General features: G+C 37.9%; 1 protein-coding gene across 2 annotated transcripts in view; it reads right to left on the bottom strand.

The window, feature by feature from the left end:
* Positions 1–23477, bottom strand: part of LOC126481243 (phosphatidylinositol 4-kinase type 2-beta) — a 50885-nt gene that overhangs the window by 25703 nt on the left and 1705 nt on the right. For both annotated transcript variants that reach the window (XM_050104858.1, XM_050104857.1), the window contains exons 2-6: positions 22804–22922; positions 22054–22254; positions 4447–4578; positions 4055–4300; positions 2092–2319 (exon numbers count right to left, since the gene is read on the bottom strand). In XM_050104858.1, the coding sequence (XP_049960815.1) occupies positions 2092–2319; positions 4055–4300; positions 4447–4578; positions 22054–22254; positions 22804–22922 (926 nt within the window). The remainder of the gene's footprint in view (positions 1–2091; positions 2320–4054; positions 4301–4446; positions 4579–22053; positions 22255–22803; positions 22923–23477) is intronic.

The following is a 23477-nucleotide window of genomic DNA, read 5'->3' as shown; positions in this document are numbered from 1 at the left end:
CCTGGTGGACAGTGTGAGAAGCAAACTGCGGCTGTTTGCTGATGGTGCTATGGTCTACGAGAAGCTGTCGTTGTTGAGTGACTGCAGGAGGATACAAGATAACATAGACAAAATTTCTAGTTGGTGTGATTAATGGCAGTAAGTTCTAAATGTAGAGAAATATGTTAATGAAGATGAGTAGAGAAAACAAACCTGTTATGTTCGAATACAGCATTAGTAGTGTGCACTTTACACAGTGAAGCCGTTTAAATATCTGGGCATAATGCGGCAAAATATGAAACGGAATGAGCATGTAAGGATAGTAGTAGGGAAGGCAAATGGCAGATTTTGGTTTATTGAGAGAATTTTAGGAAAGTGTGGTTCATCTATAAGGGAGACCACATAGTACACTACTGCAACCTATTACTGAGTGTTGCTTAAGTGTTTAGGATCCGCACCAGGTGAAGTTAAAGGATGACACTGAAGCAATTCAGAGTTGGGCTGCTCGATTTGTTAGGCGGTATGTTCGGACAACATGCAACTATTACAGAGATGCTTCAGAAACTCAAATGAAAATCCTTGGAAGGAAGGCGATACTCTTTTCAAGGGACACTACTGAGAAAATTCAGAGAGCCGGGATGTGAAGCTGTCTGCAGAACAATTCTATTGCTGCCAATGCACGTTTCATGTGATGATCACAAAGATAAAAGAAATTATGGTTCATGTGGAGCGATATAGATAGCCTCTTTTCCCACTGCCGAGTGGAACAGGAAAGAAAATGACTAGCAGTGGTACAGGGTCTCCCCATAACGGGCCTTATGGTGGCTTGTGGAGTATGTATGTATGTATGTACGTACATGTAGATCAGACTCTGCAGAGCTCCCATACTGAAGGAACTCATGTGTACAGCTCTGTGATCATGGCTGTTTTCATCTTGGAGGACAAGAGTGTCCACAGTGTACATTAAAAGCAACATTCACTCACCAGAAATCTTAATATAAACAAACTTGATCATGTTCATGACCACTTGAATGCATATGCCCGAGTCGTGGTACAGAAAACATCCTGCTAACAACTTTAATTACACCATCCACATACTGCGGGTTAAATGCCTCCCTGAGAATGGTATGACTGTCGAAACAGCTTTGGCCAATAGACAATGCACATAAGGATTGACCAATAACCTCTGTAGTCTCTGCACTTTGCTTATCTTGCAATCAGTAGTTTAGTTGTCGGTCACTATTGCTGCATCTCAGTCAATATGAAAACAGACACAACCTCCGAGTGTCTGACAATGTACGGTTTAACAATGAGTTTTTACAGGTGCTTGTGCTCTGGCATGACAGTTTGTTGGAAAGGAGTCTACAGATGTGATTAGTTGTGAACACTTAGCTGTAGTCTAAGGTAGTCTAAAGGTAGTGAAGTAACATACTGAATGTTTTTGTCAGATATTGGAAGATTACTGCATGGTAATCCACAAGTATGGAATGTCATCCCAGACTGAAGCATTCACTAAAGATGCCATCTTATTCGAATCTTATGGCACAATTTTTTATACTGTGATTCAATCAATTATCAAACAATGCCAAGGATGAAACAATCTATCACAGATAAGAAGAGGAGTAATCAGCAATTAAGTGAGCAATTAAGGGAGTTCACATTGTATATGCAATACAGAGCGTACAGCATTGATTTTAAACAAATCAGCAACTGGTCAACAAACCCCAACCCTGCAGCACAGTAACAAATTCAATATAACATCTGGTGAACACAATACGGTGATTGCTGCTCGAAGAACCAAATCAGAAATAAACAACACATTACGCCATAAGACAATGTTATGATAATAGATTTTAATTGCTTGCTGCCAATTTCGTGTCAAAGAAGTAAGTTAAATATACACAACTATTAACAGTTCTTCCACACTCGTCAATCATCTCTGTACTGGAATGTCCTGTAACGAGTGAGGCCTTATACTGATGGTATATTACAGCTTCCTTAATAGAACCTCTACTAATTATTTCACGGGTTTTATGCAACTGTAACTGTACAATGTTTTACTATCATTTAATTTACTGAAACATCTGAGTTTGTACATTTGTCATTACTTACCTTGAACAGTAGGTAGAGATCATCACAAAGATCCTGAACAAAGTTCATATCAGACAGCTGAGGCAGAACAAGTTCTCTAATTTCTTTGCTGAATGGAACTTTAGCATAAGGCAGCCATGCCCAATGATATGGATATGCTCTCCACGAGTCAGGATGTTTAAAAGGGAATGCAAGACCATTATCTATAGCTGCTATATCTATCTCTGGTAGCTGAACAACATTCCATTCCTAGGAAAAAAGATCTACTGTAAGTGACGAAACTAGTTTTATACATTGAGGTAACAGATACAAATCGTCCCGAGTAATCTTCTCTAAAACATAACAAGAATGGATATACAATTTCATTTCACTAGTTCTCAGAATATTACATGTCAACAGCCAAAAATATCAGAAACAAGGAATGAAGTCTGATAAGAAGAGGAAGTTACTTGAAATATTTGTAGTGCATTATCACCAAAGTACTAGCTTTCTTGGTTTTTATGAATACACATTGGAATTGTGGGTGTTACAATCATTATGTTAATGTCTTCAAAATATCCTAGCATACACAAAAATTCTTGGAAAGGATCAACTATCTATCTATTCTTTTACTTCAATATAATTTTACCATTGTGTTCATATTACAAGAGTGCACCAAAACTTAAATGACTACTCACCAAGTGGCAGCAGAACACACACATAAAAGACCGTTGTGACTGGCAAGCTTTCGGAGCCAGTGGCTCCTTCTTCAGGCAGAAGGGTTGAAGGGAAGGAAGAAGGGTGAAGGGAAACAATGGGAGAGATCTAGGAAAAGGGGTAGATTTCACTAAAGTCGCCCAGAACCACAGGTCAGGGATGAGAAGGAAAGAGTCTTTCCTTCCCCTTCAACCCTTCTGCCTGAAGGAGGAGCCACTGGCTCCAAAAGCTTACCAATCACAAGAGTCTTTTATGTGTGTGTTTGCCACCACTTTGTGAGTAGATTTTTTTATCTATACAATTAAATAATTTTATCATTCTATACAATTAAATAATTTTATCATTCTATACAATTCAATAATTTTATCAATAATCTATTGTTTTCATTGTTACAAACTCAAATGAAGATAGACTGAAGGTACATCCACTGCTTACCATTTCTCAAAGAGCCTAACATTCCATGTTCCAATACTCCTCAGGTTCACTAAAGGCCATCACCATTCTTTTCTTAACATAGCATGATCTGACTATCACAGGTGTAACCTTATCCTCAACACTTAATTCTAGATCTGTACCTTGTTTGAAAACTATCATAAGAAAGCCAGGTTTTATCAGCTGTAACAATGCAGTCCGCATATTGTAACACAGCTTTTACATTTTTCTGAAGATTTATCTGCAGCGTCAGATATGACTTACCTTCAGTTCTACAGTCACAGTGTAGTAGTCACAAACAATACAACTTTGTGACTGTAACATTGTCTTACAGCATTATCTGAACTGAAAATTCAGAATGAACCAAAAATCCTTTTTGGGTGTAGCACATAGGGCCTACTCCTCATTTACCTCTAGCTTCCGTACCTCAGAAGCATTCTATTCTATGACGAACAAGTATTAATGAAACGAGCAGCGAATGTCTTTGAGGGTGCAGTCAGTTCTCACATGGTCAGAACAATAAGATTTTCATACTGAAATGTCTCAACTGCTTGGAGACAATAGACAAGGAGTGACTGATGTACTGTCAACTTTAGAGCAAAGCTGATCTGAACATCTGCTCACTACTTTTTTTTGCGAATGAAGTCATTTTACAGTAGTTAAGAGACCTTCATGCTACAAACAATTTATGGGCTTGTTTGAACATGCACAGATTCAGTAAGAAGTTGCTCAGCTAAACCTTTACATTGCACAACCCTAACTGTTTTTCCTATTAGCCATAAATGACTTGCGAGAGAGAGAGAGAGAGAGAGAGAGAGAGAGAGAGAGAGAGAGAACCACAATAAGAAAAACTTACTGTTGCATCCAGCAATTCTCCGCCATTTGAATTAATATGTGACTGAATATTTGGTTGATCATATTTTATGAGCCAATTATCATTTCCTCGATCTGTATTTCTAATTATATAATCTAATACAACAAGCCGTTCAAACTTCAGCTGAAAATCTCGTTGAACTTTTGCAGGTAAAGGGTCCAATTCAAACCTCCTGAGCCAATAATCAGCATCCTTGTAACCATCCACAAATAACTGGAAAGACCCAACCTGAAAAATCAGATCAATTACATATGAAAGGCAATCCATACACATTTAATTGAAAAAGCAGAATAATAAAATGTGATCCTCCTACTCCTTGAAGTGAAAATGTGTAATTCATGCAGTCATTAGTTATTTTTATCAAGACACTTTACCTTCGGCCTAAGGCCTATTCTGTTGAAATGTCGTCCCACATTTGGAAACTGTGCCATAATCGCTCTCTTCATGCGGGCCTTTTCTCGATCAATGCGTGGATAATTGAATGTTTCACTTACCAATTTCACAACCTGAAACAAAATTATGGTAATAAAATGTGGAACTAGTTATTTTAAATGGGATGTTCATTCATCTGTCCAGTCAACAAAATTGAAAATTCTGGATGCAGCAATATGTAACACAGGACAACATAAAAACTCACCTGTAGGTGATTGAAGCTTGGAGCACAGAAAACTAGGTTTTGACACCCCCCCCCCCCCCCCCCCCCCCCCCCGCACACACACACGCACACGCACTCTCTCTCTCTCTCTCTCTCTCTCTCTCTCTCACTGCAAGTCAGCTTTCACTTAACAGGAAGTGATCCAAACAAATGGAAAGTCTTGGAATGTGTAACAGACTGTTACTCTACACCTAGTCAATGGATGCACTACTCTGGAGACCAAAAACACACACATCATTTCCAACACAGAATAGTAGCCAGTAAACCGACAACTCTTGAAACTAGGTGGTATATTCCATTTTAAAATTCAGAGAGGATAAGAGGGGAGAGACACTCATTCTTAACAGTAAATGTATGTCATCAAAGCACAGAGAGAAACTTTTTAAAGTAAGGTACATTATCCATTTCTGAGGGAACAGTGAAGGAAAGGCATATTACTATGCTGAATGCAAAATTAAACTGTGATATGTACACTGTTCATTACAAATTAGTTTTTAAGAGATTAAATTAGAAGCACCTTTGAGAAATTTATTCCAATCCAACATCTGCAGTTTGAATTTTACTCTCAGCGTTACTGATTTTGTTATCTGTCAGTGTCTGGAAAAAATTAGTTGTCCTGAGAATGGGAAGAACATAGTGACACACAAAATTAATTGTATTGTGCTCAGTTTTTCTGAAGCTGCAAATAAATTCAACTTAACAGTTGCTGTAGATATGGCGTGAAACATCCAGCTATACAAGGGAGCAACAAAAGTGGCAGCTGGAGGGGCATGTGTAGGAGGAGGGAGAGGGAAGAGAAATGAGTCTCGTAACTGTGATATCTGCACAGTGAGATGTAAGCTATGTGTAGAAAGTTACTGTAATCATGGCCAATACCAATATTTTTAAGTGTATGGTAGTTACTATAAAAGGAAATCTTAAGTTAAAAATTTACAAAGAAGAAATGTTTAATATTTTAAAATAATGCACAACATGAACCTCTGCTGGGTGCACAATGATCAGGGGTGTGTGTGTGTGTGTGTGTGTGTATATATATATATATATTGTCCTTTTTTTCCCCCTAAGGTAAGTCTTTCCGCTCCCGGGATTGGAATGACTCCTTACCCGCTCCCTTAAAACCCACTTCCTTTCGTCTTCCCCTCTCCTTCCCTCTTTCCTGATGAGGCAACAGTTTGTTGCGAAAGCTTGAATTTTGTGTGTATGTTTGTGTGTCTATCGACCTGCCAGCGCTTTTGTTCGGTAAGTCACCTCATCTTATATATATATCACATGTTGTTAAGAATTACAAGGAGGTGTTACAGGCAACAGTGACTAAAACTGAATTATTGCCAAAGTATATCAATTTCTCACTACAGCAGAGGGCAGTTATTGTTGCCCAGCAACACTCTCAGAAAGGTTTCTGTAAGGAGACTAACTTTCATTAGCTGCCAACAGTCAATGGAAATGGATGCACGGAGCTATCTAAAACTGGGTCCTCTTCCTGTGTGACGTTCAGTATAGTAACCTCGAAGCAGCTTAAAGTAAAAGTAAGGCTGTCGTCAAACTGAATGTTTGCTTTACTAGGCATGGTTCTGTTGCTGGAAGTACACCACTGCGTTCCCCTGGCCTTCAAAACGTCTTACCCACTCAGTTGCAGTGGGACCTACAGTTTAACATGGCATCTGAACCACAGTGAATTCTGTATTTGTCACATTAACAAACATTGCCAGAGGTAAAAGAAGTGATATATAACAGGTTAAAATCCGGGAGTATCCAGAGACTCAACCTGTGACCGTTGGATTTATAGTCTAGCACTTGCCGCTGAGCTGCTGAGGAGTCATGAAACATTAACAATAATTTCCCAGAAAATTAAGCCATATTGAATAATTGAAATAAAGGTGTAATTCTCACTTTACAGTCAAAAACCTTTACTGCTCACAACCTTCTGCCAAAAAAGATTAAAAATTATATATTGCTCATGCTGTGAAACAATAATAGTTCTTCATGGAAATTAGTATCAGCCATGGTTCTGGATAAAAATTAAAATGTAACAGTTTGTGAATGAACTTGGAACTGGTACAAGTCCAAGCACTACTAATTTGCTGTGCACACATATTGAAAGTATGATATTACACTAAGTTTTACTAAGCCTGGCACTGATGAAAACCAGATGCTCAAAAGCCTAAGCATTATGCAACACAAGTCTAAATAAGAACTGATAAACAACAGTGGCAGTCGTAGCTCACTTGCAGAGGCAAAGTCAGATAATATCAACAGAGAGGGACTGCTGTCAGGTAGCCTTACTTTTGCTCACTTAAGGACAGTCACATGACCAGCCTGCAATATCAAAATGTTCAAATGTGTGTGAAATCTTATGGGACTTAACTGCTAAGGTCATCAGTCCCTAAGCTTACACACTACTTAACCTAAATTATCCTAAGGACAAACACACACACCCATGCCCAAATGCCCAAGGGAGGATTCAAACTGCCGCCGGGATCAGCTGCACAGGCCATGACTGCAGCACCTTAGACCGCTCAGCTAATCCCGCGTGGCCCTGCAATATCATCGACATTCCTACTCCAGATACCTTAGGCAGGTAAGGGCAATGTTACACATATTTCATGTGTCTGTATCTTCCATCTGCACATCCAACAGGATTATTTAGAAAGTGTGATGCACTAGCTTTGTGGTGTCCATATGGTGACATTTGATAAGAAGACACTGCAGAAGTGAGGTCATTCAATTCATTTGCTGAACGGTCTATTTGTGCCTTTCAATTTGAATTCTGGTCGAGATTTAGGCATAAGGGCATCACACCATTTACTTAGCTCATTTCCTGATCACTTCAACTTACCTTTATTTCTGCCACTTTCCACATTTTAGTTTTTGATTGGATTATATGGGTTTTTGTTACATTCAGTTGTATAGTTCTAATGAAACCAGGATTCATGCTCTTCTGAAATATCTACTCATCCCTCATTTTCAACTGAGACATGCATCACTTGCATACAAGAATGAGTGCTCACTGATATTTAATAACATCATTTATGTACAACTGCAGTGAGTCATTTATAAACGTACAACAGCAACCTATTTGAACTAAGAGTCAAATCCCAAAGGAGCTTTTGGGGAACCTGTTAGGGAAGTGATTGAGATTGACATCATCACTACTCACTGTTCCACTTCAGTTAAATACGAGTCAAACAACTATGAAGTAATGTTTCTGATCCCATACCTCTGTAACCTGTAAAGAAATAATGAACGGTAATTTACTGAATTAATGCTTGTGTCAGAACACAAGAGGTTCTTGTCATCTTTTCCCCTTTCATCTCTGATGTAAATTCACAAATGTAATTTATGGTGTGGAAGGCCCTACCCTCTTTTTTTTTTTTTTTTAGCACTGGAATGTTTTCATGACAACCACAGATCACTGTAGTATTCTGGATAATTGTGGAATTAAGTTTTCAGTGCAAATTGGTAAAATTTTTACTTGCTGTATGAATATTACGAGGTTGCAGAGTTAATAAATTATGTTTGTTGTATGGAAACATAGGCTATTGAAATCAGTGATCATCTGTGTCACTTGTGTCAACATATGAAGTGACCTACATGCACAGTGAATTTATTTGAGAGTTTTCATTCCAATGGATGAAAAATGTTTACAAATAACATTAAAACAGTGCAACGAATAGAGCAGTTGAGATCTTTTAAAACATGGAAATCTGCTATGGAATAAGAACATTATGAAAAATGTTACTCAGCACACAGAGGTGTTGAGTGGTGGAAGGGCATAGCCTTCTTCCCAAGTAACTTCCGCTGCTCTGTTCCTCCTCTGTGGGGTGAGTAACAATCTATCCATTTTATATTGTAGTTAATATACTTTCCAACTTGAAGAAATTGTTCCCAATGTGAAGTTCTTTGTACAGTCACTTCACAACAATTTAACTCTCAAAGGAAGACACCAAAGCAGAACATTTTAATTCCATTTCAAAAGCTATTTTTCCATCTTTGTCAACACCATACCACATGATTCTGTTTCATAACACAAATATAATCTAGCACTTTGTGTTGGATTGTTCTACCTAATAGAATGGTTCATGATTGGAGGCACCCTTCATGATATACAGTTACTAAAAAGAAACATCTAATGAAACAGACCATTTCATAATAGGTGCAAGAAAGCATAGAGCTGCACGAAGAACATTTCACTGTCAAGAGGGCAATGCATGGTACGTCAATGGCAACTGTAGCAAGTTTTTATTGAAAGGTATCTCACCAAACCCCAAAAAATTAAATTTGTATGTATAGCCTGTTAGTAGCACGAAAGTGTTCAAATACTCATGGGTGAGATGGGATCTAGAGTAAAGCACAGCGAAGCAAAGGCAGAAATGTTTAACTCCATTTTCGAATGTTCCTTGATGAAGGAAAATTGAGAAGTATTGTCCAAACCGAATTCTCATAACACTTTAAAGATGATTAAAATAGATAATAGCAACAGTGGCACTGAGGAACAGCTTAAAAAAGCTGTCTAGAAGTAGATTAGCAGAAGTGATCCACAAAAATATAATCTAACATACTTGACACACATTTGTTGTAGGACCTTAGAATGAATTCTGAGCTCAAAAATAATGAGGTGTCTCAGACAGATGACCACCTTAAAGTTAACCAGCATGGATTCCCAGAACACTGATCATCTGGCATCCACTTTCACTTTTCTCACTTGACATCCTGCAAGATAGGAACAAAGCAGTCAAGTGAATGCAGTATTTCTTGGCTTCCAAAAAATTTATGACTCAGTGCCACACTTCCACTTATCAGAATTACAGTTGTTTGGTGTATGGAGTGAAAATTGTGAATGGATTAAGGAGTTTTTGCTGGTAGATTGCAGGATGTTACTTTGGAGGGAGCATTATTGACAGATGAAAGAGGAGGAGGAGATTAGTTTTTAATGCCTAGTTGACAACAAGGCCATTAGAGATGGAGCACACACTTTGATTAGGGACAGATAGAGAAGGAAATCAGCCAGTCCCTTTTGAAGGAACAATCCTGGCATTTGCCTGAAGCAATTTTGGAAAATCACAGAAAACCTAAATCAGGATGGATAGATGTGGGTTTGAACCACAGCACTCCTGAACGCAAGTCCAGTTTGCTAACCACTGTGCTACCCCACTCGGTGATACAAGAAGAATTAACTTCAGATGTGCTCCTGGAAACTGCATTGGGTTCTCTTGAATTGAATTGAATTTTATTTGATCCTGTAAGATTACATTGCGTAAAGTAAATGTATGTGTAATATAGGACATGTCAAAGTAGTTAACATTCATTATCACTTATTTTTATACCCCTTTAGCTTACATTTTTACATAATTGATGATGAATAACAATATATATAAATTTAATGGCACAGGTATTCTGCAACACTGTATAACTCTTTTTCAATGAGACAGTCTTTACATTTCTTTGGAAAGTCGTCGTCAAGTACACTATCTTACAAGTTTTTAGGCAGACTTCTTAGTAGTCTGATACCAGAGTACTGGGGTCCTTTTTCTAGCATTTCCAGTCAATGGGCTATGTTCCGTACTTCATTCTTCCTTCTTGTATTCTGGGTGTGTACACTAGCATTTGTAATCCAGTCCTCACTACCTTTGTGATGTACATTATTGTTTTGTGTATATACAACGATGAAAAAATTAAGATACCTAACTTCTTGAAACAGTTTCTGCATGTTTCAGAGGTCTTTCTTCTTAAAATGGTCCTAATTGGTTTTTTTTTTGTAATGTGAACACTCGTTTTGTCTCTTGTTTGTTTGAGTTTCCCCCCCAGTCACTCTATACTGTAAGTATGGTTCGAAAAGTCCGTGATGCACTGTACACAGAAGGTTCTTGTCTGAATACTGTGATAGCTGCATCATTAAGAATATGACAGAGCTCAGTTTCTTACAGACATTATTAATATGTTTTTTTTCCATTTCAGTTCATTATCCACAAGAATACTTAAAAATCTAACAGATTCTACTTCTTCCAGCCTTGTTCCATCAACCTCTGGCATTAGATGGTTCCTGGCAAAAGAGGGGTCATAAATCCCTGAATGGGGTTGTAACTGCTACTTGTGGTGATAGTGCAAAAGTGATAGATGTTGCAATATTATCAAAACATTGTAGGTGCAAAAATAAAATCAAAGGAGAGCACAGTGGAACCTGTGAGGCAAATTTTAGGGGATCAAGTGGAGCAATGGAAGTGGATGGAGTGAAACAAATTTTTGAACATTCAGTTCCCAGATACAACGTTAGGTACAAATACTACCTTGGGGATGGTGACTCCAAAGGTTTCAAGACTATAGAGGAACTGAAACCATATGGAAATGAATTTGTAGTTGAAAAGTTGGAATGCATTGGGCATGTGCAAAAGCGTATGGGTGCACGGCTTCGAAGGCTCAAACAAACTTTGGGTTCAAGTAAGCTCAGTTATGGAAAGACAATAGGAGGGAGAGGCAGGCTTACTGATGAGGTGATTGAACGTCTACAGAGATACTATGGGTATGCTATAAGGTAAAATACTAGTAATGTTAGTGACATGCGAAAGGCAGTGTGGGCATTGTTCCTTCATACTGCCTCTTCCAATGAATACCCTCAACACTGCCTGTGCCCAAAAGATTCCTGGTGCAAATATAATGCAAAAAAGGACTATGATCACAAACATGGTTTGCCAGCAGCTGTGATAAATGCAATAAAACCAATTTTTCATAACTTAGCACAGCCAGAATTGTTACACAAATGTCTACACGGAAAGACGCAGAATCCTAATGAGAGCGTAAACAATTTGATTTGGAAAGTGATTCCTAAAAGGGTGTTCGTAAGCATAAAAACACTGCACTTTGGCATTTATGATGCAATAGCAACCTACAACCAAGGGAACAGTGTGAAGTGTGAAGTTCTGAAGACATTAGGATTTACAGCAGGGGTGAACACTGTACAAGCACTAAGAAATATTGACAGAGAAAGGATAAGAGGAGCAGAAAGAAGAGAAAGGCATATGAAGTGTGATGGAACAACAGGCCGGAAAAGAAGACAGAAGAGGAAGCTTTTGGATGATGAAGAAGAAGACCCTTCCTATAGTGCAGGAATGTATTGAGAAACTTTGATAGCCATTTCCCGTAAATTAGAATTTTTTGAATATAAGGAACATTTTCTCAAAATCCACTCAAGCTAGAGAAATGAAATTTTTATACAGCACTCCTAGTGGTCAAACTTACATTGTAACATAGCCATTTGGCAATATGTTCAGTAGTTTCATTTCAGTTTAATTATAAAGTAATTATTTGTAAAAAAATTTGGGTCATTAATAAAAAAATAATTGGAAGGAAACTAGAAAAGATACTCCAAAATCCCTCTGTCATAACTGCAATACTAAACCATTCTATATGTAAAAAAAAAAAAATTCTATTCGGTAGTTTATTCATAAATGTTCCTCAAACTTAGTGATTTTAACATGGGCAGCATAGGCACCTCCGGCTCCCCTTAAACACTGCATACATAATCTCTTTTAGATTTATAACCAGTTCATTTTCCAACAGCCATTGAGCTGTGGCATTTGCATATATGTATCGTCTTCTCTCAAGCTGTTCCATACTGTTCCATATTTTGGTCACTATTTAGTACTTTCATGTCATCAGCATAAAATATTATCTTTTCTTCCTCCTCAACACCTATATCATTAACAAACACATTAAATAACAATGGTCCCATTACCGAACCCTGCGGCACTCCATATCTGATGGGTTTGGTTTCTGATTGGTGTGAGTTTCCTAATGATACATGCTGCTTGAGGTTGCACAAGTATGATTTTATCCATTCACCTGGTTGCCATCGAATGCCATTGTTGCCAAATTTTTGTATCAGCATTTCATGGCCAATGGTGTCAAATGCTTTTGAAATATCCAGAAACACAGCAGAGACAACCTTTTTTTCATCTAAGGACTGTAAAATGTATTCTGTTAGACTGGCAATTGCTGATTCTGTAGATTTACCCTATCACAAACCTTGTTGTGAGGGTATGAGAATGTTATGTTTGTCCAAATAATTAACTAATCTGGTATACATACGCATTTCTAGGATTTTCAAGAAACTTGATATAAGTGAAACTGGTCTGTAGTTGTTGGGGTCATCCTTATCCCCTTCCTTGTACACTGGCACCACCTTCATTATCTTAAGTTTTTCTGGAAAAATTCCATCTCTGAAAGAACAGTTTGCTATGTTCAGCAGTGGTGTTATTATCTGCTCACTTACCAGCCTTATTACATGGTTTGATATTTCATCATCACCAGCTGATTTCTTGGAATTCAGTTTCTGTATAGTTTTAAGCAGTTCATCTTCCGTGACTGGTCTTACAAACATAGTACTGCATGATCTTTTTGGTACCTTAATACTCTTCTGTTTTTGACTATTTCTTTCCAATTTTAAGTTTTCTACTACACTGATATAGTTATCATGAAGTATGTTTGCTATTTCCATACCATCTATGACCACTGTGTTGTCTATTTTAATTGATCTAATACCTTCTTTGTTTGACCCATCTTCTTCCTTTGTTTCAGCATGGTGCTTATGCTATATATTAGTACCCTTGCAGACAGTAATAATGGCATTATCTATAAGCAAGGACTGTTAAAAAAAGCTGCAGAAGTATTCAGGAAGACCTTGTACAATTTCAAAGGTTTGCAGAGACTGGCAACTTGGTTTAAATGTTTAGAAATGTAGAACTATGCACTTTATAAAATGAGAAAACTTAAGTGTCCTATGACTACAATATCAGTAAGTCACAGTTGGGATCAGTAAGTCATACAAATATCTGTTGTTGTTGTTGTTGTCTTCAGTCCTGAGACTGGTTTGATGCAGCTCTCCATGCTACTCTATCCTGTGCAAGCTTCTTCATCTCCCAGTACTTACTGCAGCCTACATCCTTCTGGAACAGCTTACTGTATTCATCTCTTGGTCTCCCTCTATGATTTTTACCCTCCACACTGCCCTCCAATGCTAAATTTGTGATCCGTTGATGCCTCAGAACATGCCCTACCAACTGGTCTCTTCTTCTTGTCAAGTTGTGCCACAAACTCCTCTTCTCCCCTATTCTATTCAATACCTCCTCATTAGTTATGTGATCTACCCATCTAATCTTCAGCATTCTTCTGTAGCACCACATTTCGAAACCTTCTATTCTCTTCCTGTCCAAACTATTTATTGTCCATGTTTCACTTCCATACATAACTACACTCCATACAAATACTTTCAGGAACAACTTCCTGACACTTAAATCTATACTCGATGTTAACAAATTCCTCTTCTTCAGAAATGCTTTCCTTGTCATTGCCAGTCTACATTTTATATCCTCTCTACTTCGACCATCATCAGTTATTTTGCTCCCCAAATAGCAAAACTCCTTTACTACTTTAAGAATCTCATTTTCTAATCTAATTCCCTCAGCATCACCCGACTTAATCCGACTACATTCCATGATCCTTGTTTTGCTTTTGTTGATGTTCCTCTTATACCCTCCTTTCAAGACACTGTCCATTCCGTTCAACTGCTCTTCCAAGTCCTTTGCTGTCTCTGACAGAATTACAATGTCATCGGCGAACCTCAACGTTTTTATTTCTTCTCCATGAATTTTAATACCTACTCCTAATTTTTCTTTTGTTTCCTTTACTGCTTGCTCAATATACACTTGAATAACATCGGGGATAGGCTACAACCCTGTCTCACTCCCTTTGCAAACACTGCTTCCCCTTCATGCCCCTCAACTCATAACTGCCACCTGGTTTCTGTGCAAATTGTAAATAGTCTTCTGCTCCCTGTATTTTACCCCTGCCACCTTTAGAATTTGAAAGAGAGTATTCCAGTCAACACTGTCAAAAGCTTTCTCTAAGTCTACAAATGCTGGAAACATAGGTTTGCCTTTCCTTAATCTTTCTTCTAAGATAAGTCGTAAGGTCAGTATTGCCTCACGTGTTCCAACATTTCTACAGAATCCAAACTGACCTTCCCCGAGGTCTGCTTCTACCAGTTTTTCCATTCGTCTGTAATGAATTAGCGTTAGTATTTTGCAGCTGTGACTTATTAAACTGATAGTTCGGTAATTTTCACATCTGTCAACACCTGCTTTCTTTGGGATTGGAATTATTATATTCTTCTTGAAGTCTGAGGGTATTTTGCCTGTCTCGTACATCTTGCTCACCAGATGGTAGAGTTTTGTCATGACTGGCTCTCCCAAGGCTGTCAGTAGTTCTAATGGAATTTTGTCTACTCCCAGGGCCTTGTTTCAACTCAGGCCTTTCAGTGCTCTGTCAAACTCTTCACGCAATATCGTATCTCCCATTTCATCTTCATCTACATCCTCTTCCATTTCCATAATATTGTCCTCAAGTACATTGCCCTTGTATAGACCCTCCATATACTCCTTCCACCTTTCTGCTTTCCCTTCTTTGCTTAGAACTGGGTTTCCATTTGAGCTCTTGATATTCATACAAGTGATTCTCTTTTCTCCAAAGGTCTCTTTAATTTTTCTGTAGGCAGTATCTATCTTACCCCTAGTGAGATAAGCCTCTACATCCTTATATTTGTCCTCTAGCCATCCCTGCTTAGCAGTTTTGCACTTCCTGTCGATCTCATTTTTGAGACGTTTGTACTCCTTTTTGCCTGCTTCATTTACTGCATTTTTATATTTTCTCCTTTCGTCAATTAAATTCAATATTTCTTCTGTTACCCAAGGATTTCTACTAGCCCTCGTCTTTTTACCTACTTGATTGTCTGCTGCCTTCACTACTTCATCCCTCAGAGCTACCCATTCTTCTTGTACTGTATTTCTTTTCCCCATTCCTGTCAATTGTTCCCTTATGCTCTCCCTGAAACTCTGTACAACCTCTGGTTCTTTCAGTTTATCCAGGTCCCATCTCCTTAAATTCCCACCTTTTTGCAGTTTCTTCAGTTTTAATCTACAGTTCATAACCAATAGATTGTGGTCAGAGTCCACATCTGCCCCTGGAAATGTCTTACAATTTAAAACCTGCTTCCTAAATCTCAGTCTTACCATTATATAATCAATCTGATACCTTTTAGTATCTCCAGGGTTCTTCCATGTATACAACCTTCTTTCATGATTCTTGAACCAAGTGTTAGCTATGATTAACTTATGCTCTGTGCAAAATTCTACCAGACGGCTTCCTCTTTCATTTCTTACCCCCAATCCATATTTACCGACTATGTTTCCTTCTCTCCCTTTTCCTACTCTCAAATTCCAGTCACCCATGACTATTAAATTATCTGGGTGTCTCAAATTGTACAGATACGAAATGGAGTGATCACATAGCCTCTGTCATAGGTAAAGCGGTTGGCAGATCTCAGTTCATTGGACGAATACTGGGGAAACACAACTGGCTAGAAAAGAGATTGCCTACAACACAGTCGTGGAACACATGCTAGATTGCTTTTCATGTAACTGACTCATACCAAATAGGACTAACTGAGTATACAGAACGTTTACAAAGAAGGACAGTATGAATGGTCATGTCCGAGAATGGACTGATCAGTGAGCATCATGGAGATGCTTGCATAACAGAACTGGCAAACTATCCAGTGAAAGCATACTTACGAAGTTACAAGAAACAGCTTTAAGCTGCGAGTGTAGGAATACATGAAAACCACGTATGTATTGTTCCCATATGAATAATGAAGACAAGGTTAGATTCAGTACAGCATGCACAGAGAAATTTAAGGAAATTTTCTTGTCACATCCTATATGTGAATGGAATGGGAAGAAGCCCTAATAATAGTTACAGTGAGACTCAGTTGTTGGCTTTAGATTTAGAAGAATTGCCAGGATACATTACATGAATGATGTTTACCATTTGAAAGAAATTATATGTAACAGAAAACGCAATACTTCTTTTATTATCTGTTTACCCATGCAGTTTAGCTGTTGTTTCATCCTAATATATCTGAAAAGTCACAAATAAAGTATTAGCCTGAATGGTGTATGCAGTATTTTATTTAGAGCTGTCAAGAGGATGATGAACATATGTGTGCACAAAAAGAAGTTCACATAATTGTATGCCTTTTTGTTGCAGTTATTCAGTTAGAGTTGCTCTCATACTATACAGGAAGGGAATGAAAACCACACTAATGAAAATTAAATAAACAGTAGTTCAAAATTAATTCAGTTCAAAGTTCATTATGTATCAGAACAATCCGACTGAGAATAATCAAATGTTGGCAGAAAAAAATTAAGGCCGTAATTTCCTGAGTGCTGGTCCAGATTTGATGCATTGGCATGATATATGCAAACTTGACAGTTGTTAACTACATACGTGCTAAAATTTATCTTAACGATCTGGTTAACAAAAAATTGTCTATTTTAGCGCTACTGAAATATTTACTATTAATATCGTTTGTTGTGCCTATCTGTGACTAAGCATTTCTGCTATATGGTTAGTAGCAACTATCCTTTTCATAATATATTCATTATTCCATCATGCATTTTCCACTGTTTAAAGTTATATCACACTGTCTTAAGCTTGCTACATTCCTCCACTGAGCTACTACCACATGAAATACAGGGTACTTACTGGTCAACTGTCACTTCACCAATTTCCTGTCCCAGTCGTGAATTATTTGTGGGAAGAATCTACATCTCTACTCTGCAAACCACCATGTAGTGCATGGCAGAGAGTATGTCCCTTTGTACCAGTTATTAGGTTTTTTCCTTTTCGGTTCACGTATGGTGCACATGAAGAATGATTGACTGGATGCCTCTGTGCAAGCAATAATTATCCTAATCTTATCTTCACAATCCCTATGTCAGCAATACATTGGAGGTTGTAGTACATTCTTAGAGTAATCATTTCAAGCTAGTTATTGAAACTTCGTTAACAGAGTTTCTTGAGATAGTTTACATCTATCTTCAAGAGTCTTCCAGTTCTGTTCCTTAAGTACTTTGTGACACACTCCCATGGATTAAACAAACCTGTGACCATTTGCGCCATCCTTCTCTGTATACATTCAATATCCCTTGTCACTCGTATCTAAGACAGGTCCACACACTTCATCAATATTCTGGAACTAGTTGTATGAGTGATTTGTAAGCAATCTCCTTTGTAGACTGATTGCAATTCCCCAGTAGTCTACCAATAAACTGAAATCTACCATCTGCTTTACCCGCAACAGAACCTATGTTATCATTCCATTTCACATCCCTACAAAGTGTCACACCCAGGTGTTTGTATGAGTTTGCCGATTCAAACAGTGACTCACTGATATTATAATCATAGGATACTATGTTTTTTCATTTTGTGAAGTGCAAAATTTTTCACTTCTGAACATTTAGAGCAAGTTGCCAATCTATGCAGCACGTTGAAATCTTATCACGATCTCACTGAATATTTATGCACCTTCTTCCAGATAGTACTTCATTATAGACAACTGCATCATCTGCAAAAAGCCTCCTTTTACTATTAATATCGCCTGAAAGATCATTAATACACAATATGAACAGCAAGGGTCCCAACACACTTCACTGGGGCACACCTGAAGTGACTTCTACATCTGACAATAACTCTCCATCCAAAATAACACGCTGTCTCTTCCCTACCAAGAACACCTCAATCCAGTCACAAATTTCACTTTATACCCCACATGATCATACTTTCCACATTAAGCGTAGCTGTCATTAGTGAGTCAAATGCATTTTGGAAATCAAGAAATACTGTATCTACCTGGTTGTCTTGATCCAAAGCCTTCAATATGTCATGTGAGAAAAGTGTGGGTTGGGTTTCACATGTTTGATGTTTTCAAACTCCATGCTGGTTGGCATTGAGAAGATCATTCTGTTCAAGATACCTCATTATGTTTGAGCTCAGAAAATGTTCTAAGATTCCACCACAAATTGGTGTCAAGGATACTGGATGGTAGTTTTGTGCATCCCTTCTACCACTCTTCTTGTAAATGGATGTGACCTGTGCCTTTTCCCAAGAACTGGGCATGTTTTTTTTTTTTTTTTTTTTGTTTGAGGGATCTATGATAGACTATAGTTAGAAGAGAGGCTAACTCAGCCAAAAATTCAGTGTAGAATCTGGCAGGGATTCCTTTGGAGCCTGTAGCTTTGTTCAGTTTTAATGACTTCAGCTGTTTCTCAACACCACTGACACCAACACTTATTTCATTCATCTTTTCTGTGGTACGAGGCTTAAAATTGAGGCAATTCTCCTGGGTTTCCCTTTGTTAAGGAACATTTGAAATCAGAGTTAAGCATTTCAGCTTCTCCTTTGCTACCCTCAGTTTCAATTCCTGTCTCATTCGCTAGGGTCTCATCACTAACTTTGGTGCCACTAAAAGCCTTTACATATGACTAGGATTTCTGTGGGTTCTGTGAAAGACCCCTTGAAAATACTCTGCTATGGTAGCCATTGAAGGCTTCACGCGCTGCTCTCTTGACAGCCAAATGCATTTCATTCAGCCCTATGCTTTCTCTCGTTCTTTAGAAGTCTCTTTACAGTGATTGTATACCATGTAGGTCCCCTGCTAGTATGAACTGCTCTACTGAGTACATATCTATCCAGTGCATGGTCAGCTATTCTTTTAAACTTGAGCTAGAATTCCTCTACACACTCCTGCCTGTGATGAAAGTTTTAAATCCTTCACTAGGGTATGACACTACTGATTTTTTTATCTAGTTTACTGAAGATACATATCTTTCTGCTTGTTTTAGTTGTCCTTTGTACTTTGGTAATCTTTACTACCACAACCAGGTCATAGTCACTGATACCAGTTTTGATGTGGATATCCTCAAAGATGTCGAGTCTTTTTGTTGCCATTAGATCCATATATTTCCACCATGAGTATGATTCCTAAGTATCTGTTCTAGGTAGTTTTCAGGGAGGGCATTTAGTAAAGTTCCACAGGGTATCTTATCACACCCACCTAACAAAACTGCAATTTTTCCAATTAATTGTTGGTTGATTAAAGACTCCACTGATGATTACGGTATGATTTGGGAACTTATGTACAAGTGAACTGAGGTTCTCTCTAATGTTTTCAGTTACATCAGGAGATGCGTCTGGTGGGTTATAGAGTGATGCAATAACCATTTTATGCCCATCTCTGGTACTGAGTGTTGCCCAAACAATCTCACATGCAACTTCAATTCTACCTCTGTGGACTTGAGTTTGTCTATTGCGACAAATATACCACCTCCATTTTCCATTTGCCTATCCTTTCGATATGACAAACTTTCCTCAAAAATCTTACGGCTATCAATTTCAGGTTTCAAGCAGCTTCTGTACCTAGTACTATGTGAGTTTCACTGCTCCTAATGAGCACTTCAAACTCTGGCACTTTGCTGCGAATGCTTTGGAAGTTTACCATTGGGATTTTAATACTCTCACCTCTGTGAGACATTTCTTTCTAGCTTGCTGTGATACTTCTCGGCTTGCTACAGCTATCATCATCTGGATTGGTGGAGTCAGTCAATTTAAAACAACTTTTGTGTGCACCCCACACTCAGTCAGCTACCTGAGTAGCAGCCTCCAATGTGTAGTGCATACCTGACCTTTTTAGAGGAACCCTACAGTTCTCACCCCTAAGGTGCAAGTTCATTAAATCGCAGCCTAGCTTGTCACCGAATCTTCGAAGACTCTGGTTCAGTTCTTCCACTCGGCTCAGAACCAAAAGAACATGATCAGTTTTGGGACAATACTGCAAATTGGGAGCTTCACTGAAACTCCAGGCGCAAGACTGGTCTTCTCAACCTTCTCTGCCATTCACTGGAATGAGCCATGGATGACCTCAGATCCCAGATGACAGGCATCATTTGTTCCAACATATACACAATCTACTGTTGGTTGTACCTTGTACCCTCAATAGCTGCAAGAATAGCCTCTTCAACGTGCTAAATGAGGCACCCAGGCATACCCACTGAACGAATGATTGTTAGTAAGCCTCTTGGTTATTTCGAGAGACACATGTAGGAAGAAGCAACATATTAGTGGATGGTCCTATGAATGTACATTGTCGCAACTATGATAGTAAATTGCACCCTAAATCACACCATGATGTAGAAAGGCTGCCTCTCAGCGTCTGCCACTGGAGTTAGCGGGAACCTCCGTGACTCTTTCAAGCTTATTGAATGAAACTGTAATGAAATGTGTTGCTGCTCTTTGGGTCTTCTTGCTTTCCTTATACACTATTCTTCCTGGTGTTGCCAGCAGCATATGTAATTCATCATGTACATGTGTTGCTTTTCTTAGACATAATCACCTCATAACATCGTTTTTTTTTCACTTCAGCTGCATCATCAAGCCAATGATGTGCAACGCTTGACAGACAGCAAAGTTAACACAAAAAAAAAAAATTATCTTATTGGTGACTGATTGTGCTCTACAGTATTATTTTTCTTTAGAGTTGTTTTGCATATACAGGGTGTTCCACAAGTTAAGGGTTAAATTTATACAGACGATAGTGGTCGTAAAGTGCAAGTCTTTGAACTATACGCCACTTCATCGAATTGCACATCCCTAATCTACCTCCGTGATAATAATGAGAAAAAAGGATCTATGGTTTAACATGGAATCCAAACCACTTGTTGTTCCTGGCAAATCTTCACATTACTGTACTCAACTCTTATAAGGGTAAAAGGTATGTAGTAGTCCCCTTTGCAGTTTTTGAAGTTTATGTACGATACACGTATATGATATGTATCAAAAACTTAGCAGAGACTTGTCTGTTATATTATTTGGTTTTCTGAACATACATCACAGTTTTAGGTTTTGTAATGGAATGTTCATTAAATGTGGCATGGATCCAAACACATCCAGGCTATGCTTAAAATTAATCTGTTACAGCTACCTTTATTTCACATTCACATTAGTTGGCTTCACCAAAGCACAATCAAATGATCATCTTCCAAACTAACCTACACTTTGGCCAAACTAACCTACACTTTGGCCTTCGCTACACAAATGTCTGTCATCACAGATAAGATTTCAGCGAACGGGTCCACTACCACACAGTAGCCTCTTATAGGCTAGCCTATTTTAGATTATACATGAATCTTATATCATTGTTTCAAATCTGGATCTACGACATTATGAACAGTTTCATGCTAAATTATCACACAATGAACAATGTTTCTGTTTCATGTTGTAATATATAGTGTGTGTACAGAAAAACGAGCAATAACCACTTTTTAGACTCTGATGACCATATCGATGCCATTACAAAACAGAATTTACACTACTAAACCATTGTACAATTTTTCTTGCACTTTTGACAACTTCCCACTTTTCAGAATCTTCAGTTACATACCTTAGTCTTAGGTACTACTTTCAGTTGCAGTTTCTGGTCCACCAAACTGGCACCTGCTTCAGAAAGGTATCCTTGGTTTGGTATAAGGCATGACCGTCCAAAGCAACATGGACAACACAGTTTATGCATCCATTTAGTCCACTTGGGATTCAGTCTTCCATAAGGTTCCTCATCCTTTGGTTTGAAAACTCCAATAACTTTCTGTAAGCATTGGACACTTTGTGAGACACAGTAATAAATTTATGACAAACTCTCATTATATCCCTGGTATGAACTTCTGCACTTCCACACTGTTTTTGATTTTTTTAAATATTTTTATTTAAACACCATAGATTTACAAACAACATAGTTGTGTTTTTATTTTATTGTTACTACTTTCTTCACTTTAAAGAATGTGGGGGTAAACAATGTTTGTGCCCACCTGTTATTAACAATCCTTTCTCACAGCCTGTGACTGAATGCAAAATTCATTTAATCAAAACATTACAATTCAAAGAATCATATGCTCATCTTAGTGTGTCTCTAAGTTGTTTTTTTCTGAGATAGATAACCCAGATGAACATGCATATTACATTTATCCAACCATAAGTTAACTCTCAGAACACTGGTAACAGAGCTATGAACATTTTGACAGTGTGATTCTTATGGAATATGCTGCGAATTATGGAAAATGCTAAATAACCAAGCAAACATTTGGTAACTGTTCCAATAGGTGCTGGTACTTCCACTGTTTAGAGTATCACTACTTACACCTGCAGGATTTTTAACAAAGTAACTTCCACTTGATCCTTGGTAAATTCTTTCGGGGTATATTCCATTGTCTATGGCGTATTCCGCCTGTCGCACAAGTTCAGAGAACTGGGGATCATCTGAAACCAAAAAGTGCAAATATATTACAAACTTAAACCAGACTTTTTGGGTTAAATCATAATCAATACAATGGAAAGAAAATTTGAATATACCAATACTCAACTTTCATATAAACACAACAAGTTCTTTACCACATATCACAGCTAAATGTTGTCAGATTTATCATTTTGTACTTACATTAAAAATCATTTAACTAGGAGACTAATTATTAAAGAAAGGACACACATGTCAGCAGTATAGACATAAAAAGGGAATTTCATTGTGATGTTATACACAAAAGACTGTAGCATCCTCAGATATGCAATTTTTCTAATTACCAAATAATCATCACTCTTCAATTGTCCGTTCAGGCTCTGAAGACAACACTATGGTTTAAAAGGACCACTCTCTACTAAAATAATCTATTTTAAACACCTATTCACAAACTGTATATGAATTGTCCAAAGTCTCAAAATGGATGTTGACACTGTCATACTAGAATGTTTGTTATATGTGTCATGTCTTGCCTAACAGTTTACATGTTTGAAGATAACATGTAAGTTGCAGGTTTCAGT

Source organism: Schistocerca serialis, chromosome 5 (assembly GCF_023864345.2).
Source record: "Schistocerca serialis cubense isolate TAMUIC-IGC-003099 chromosome 5, iqSchSeri2.2, whole genome shotgun sequence".
Lineage (NCBI taxonomy): Eukaryota > Metazoa > Arthropoda > Insecta > Orthoptera > Acrididae > Schistocerca > Schistocerca serialis.
This window is presented reverse-complemented; position numbering and strand designations above follow the sequence as displayed.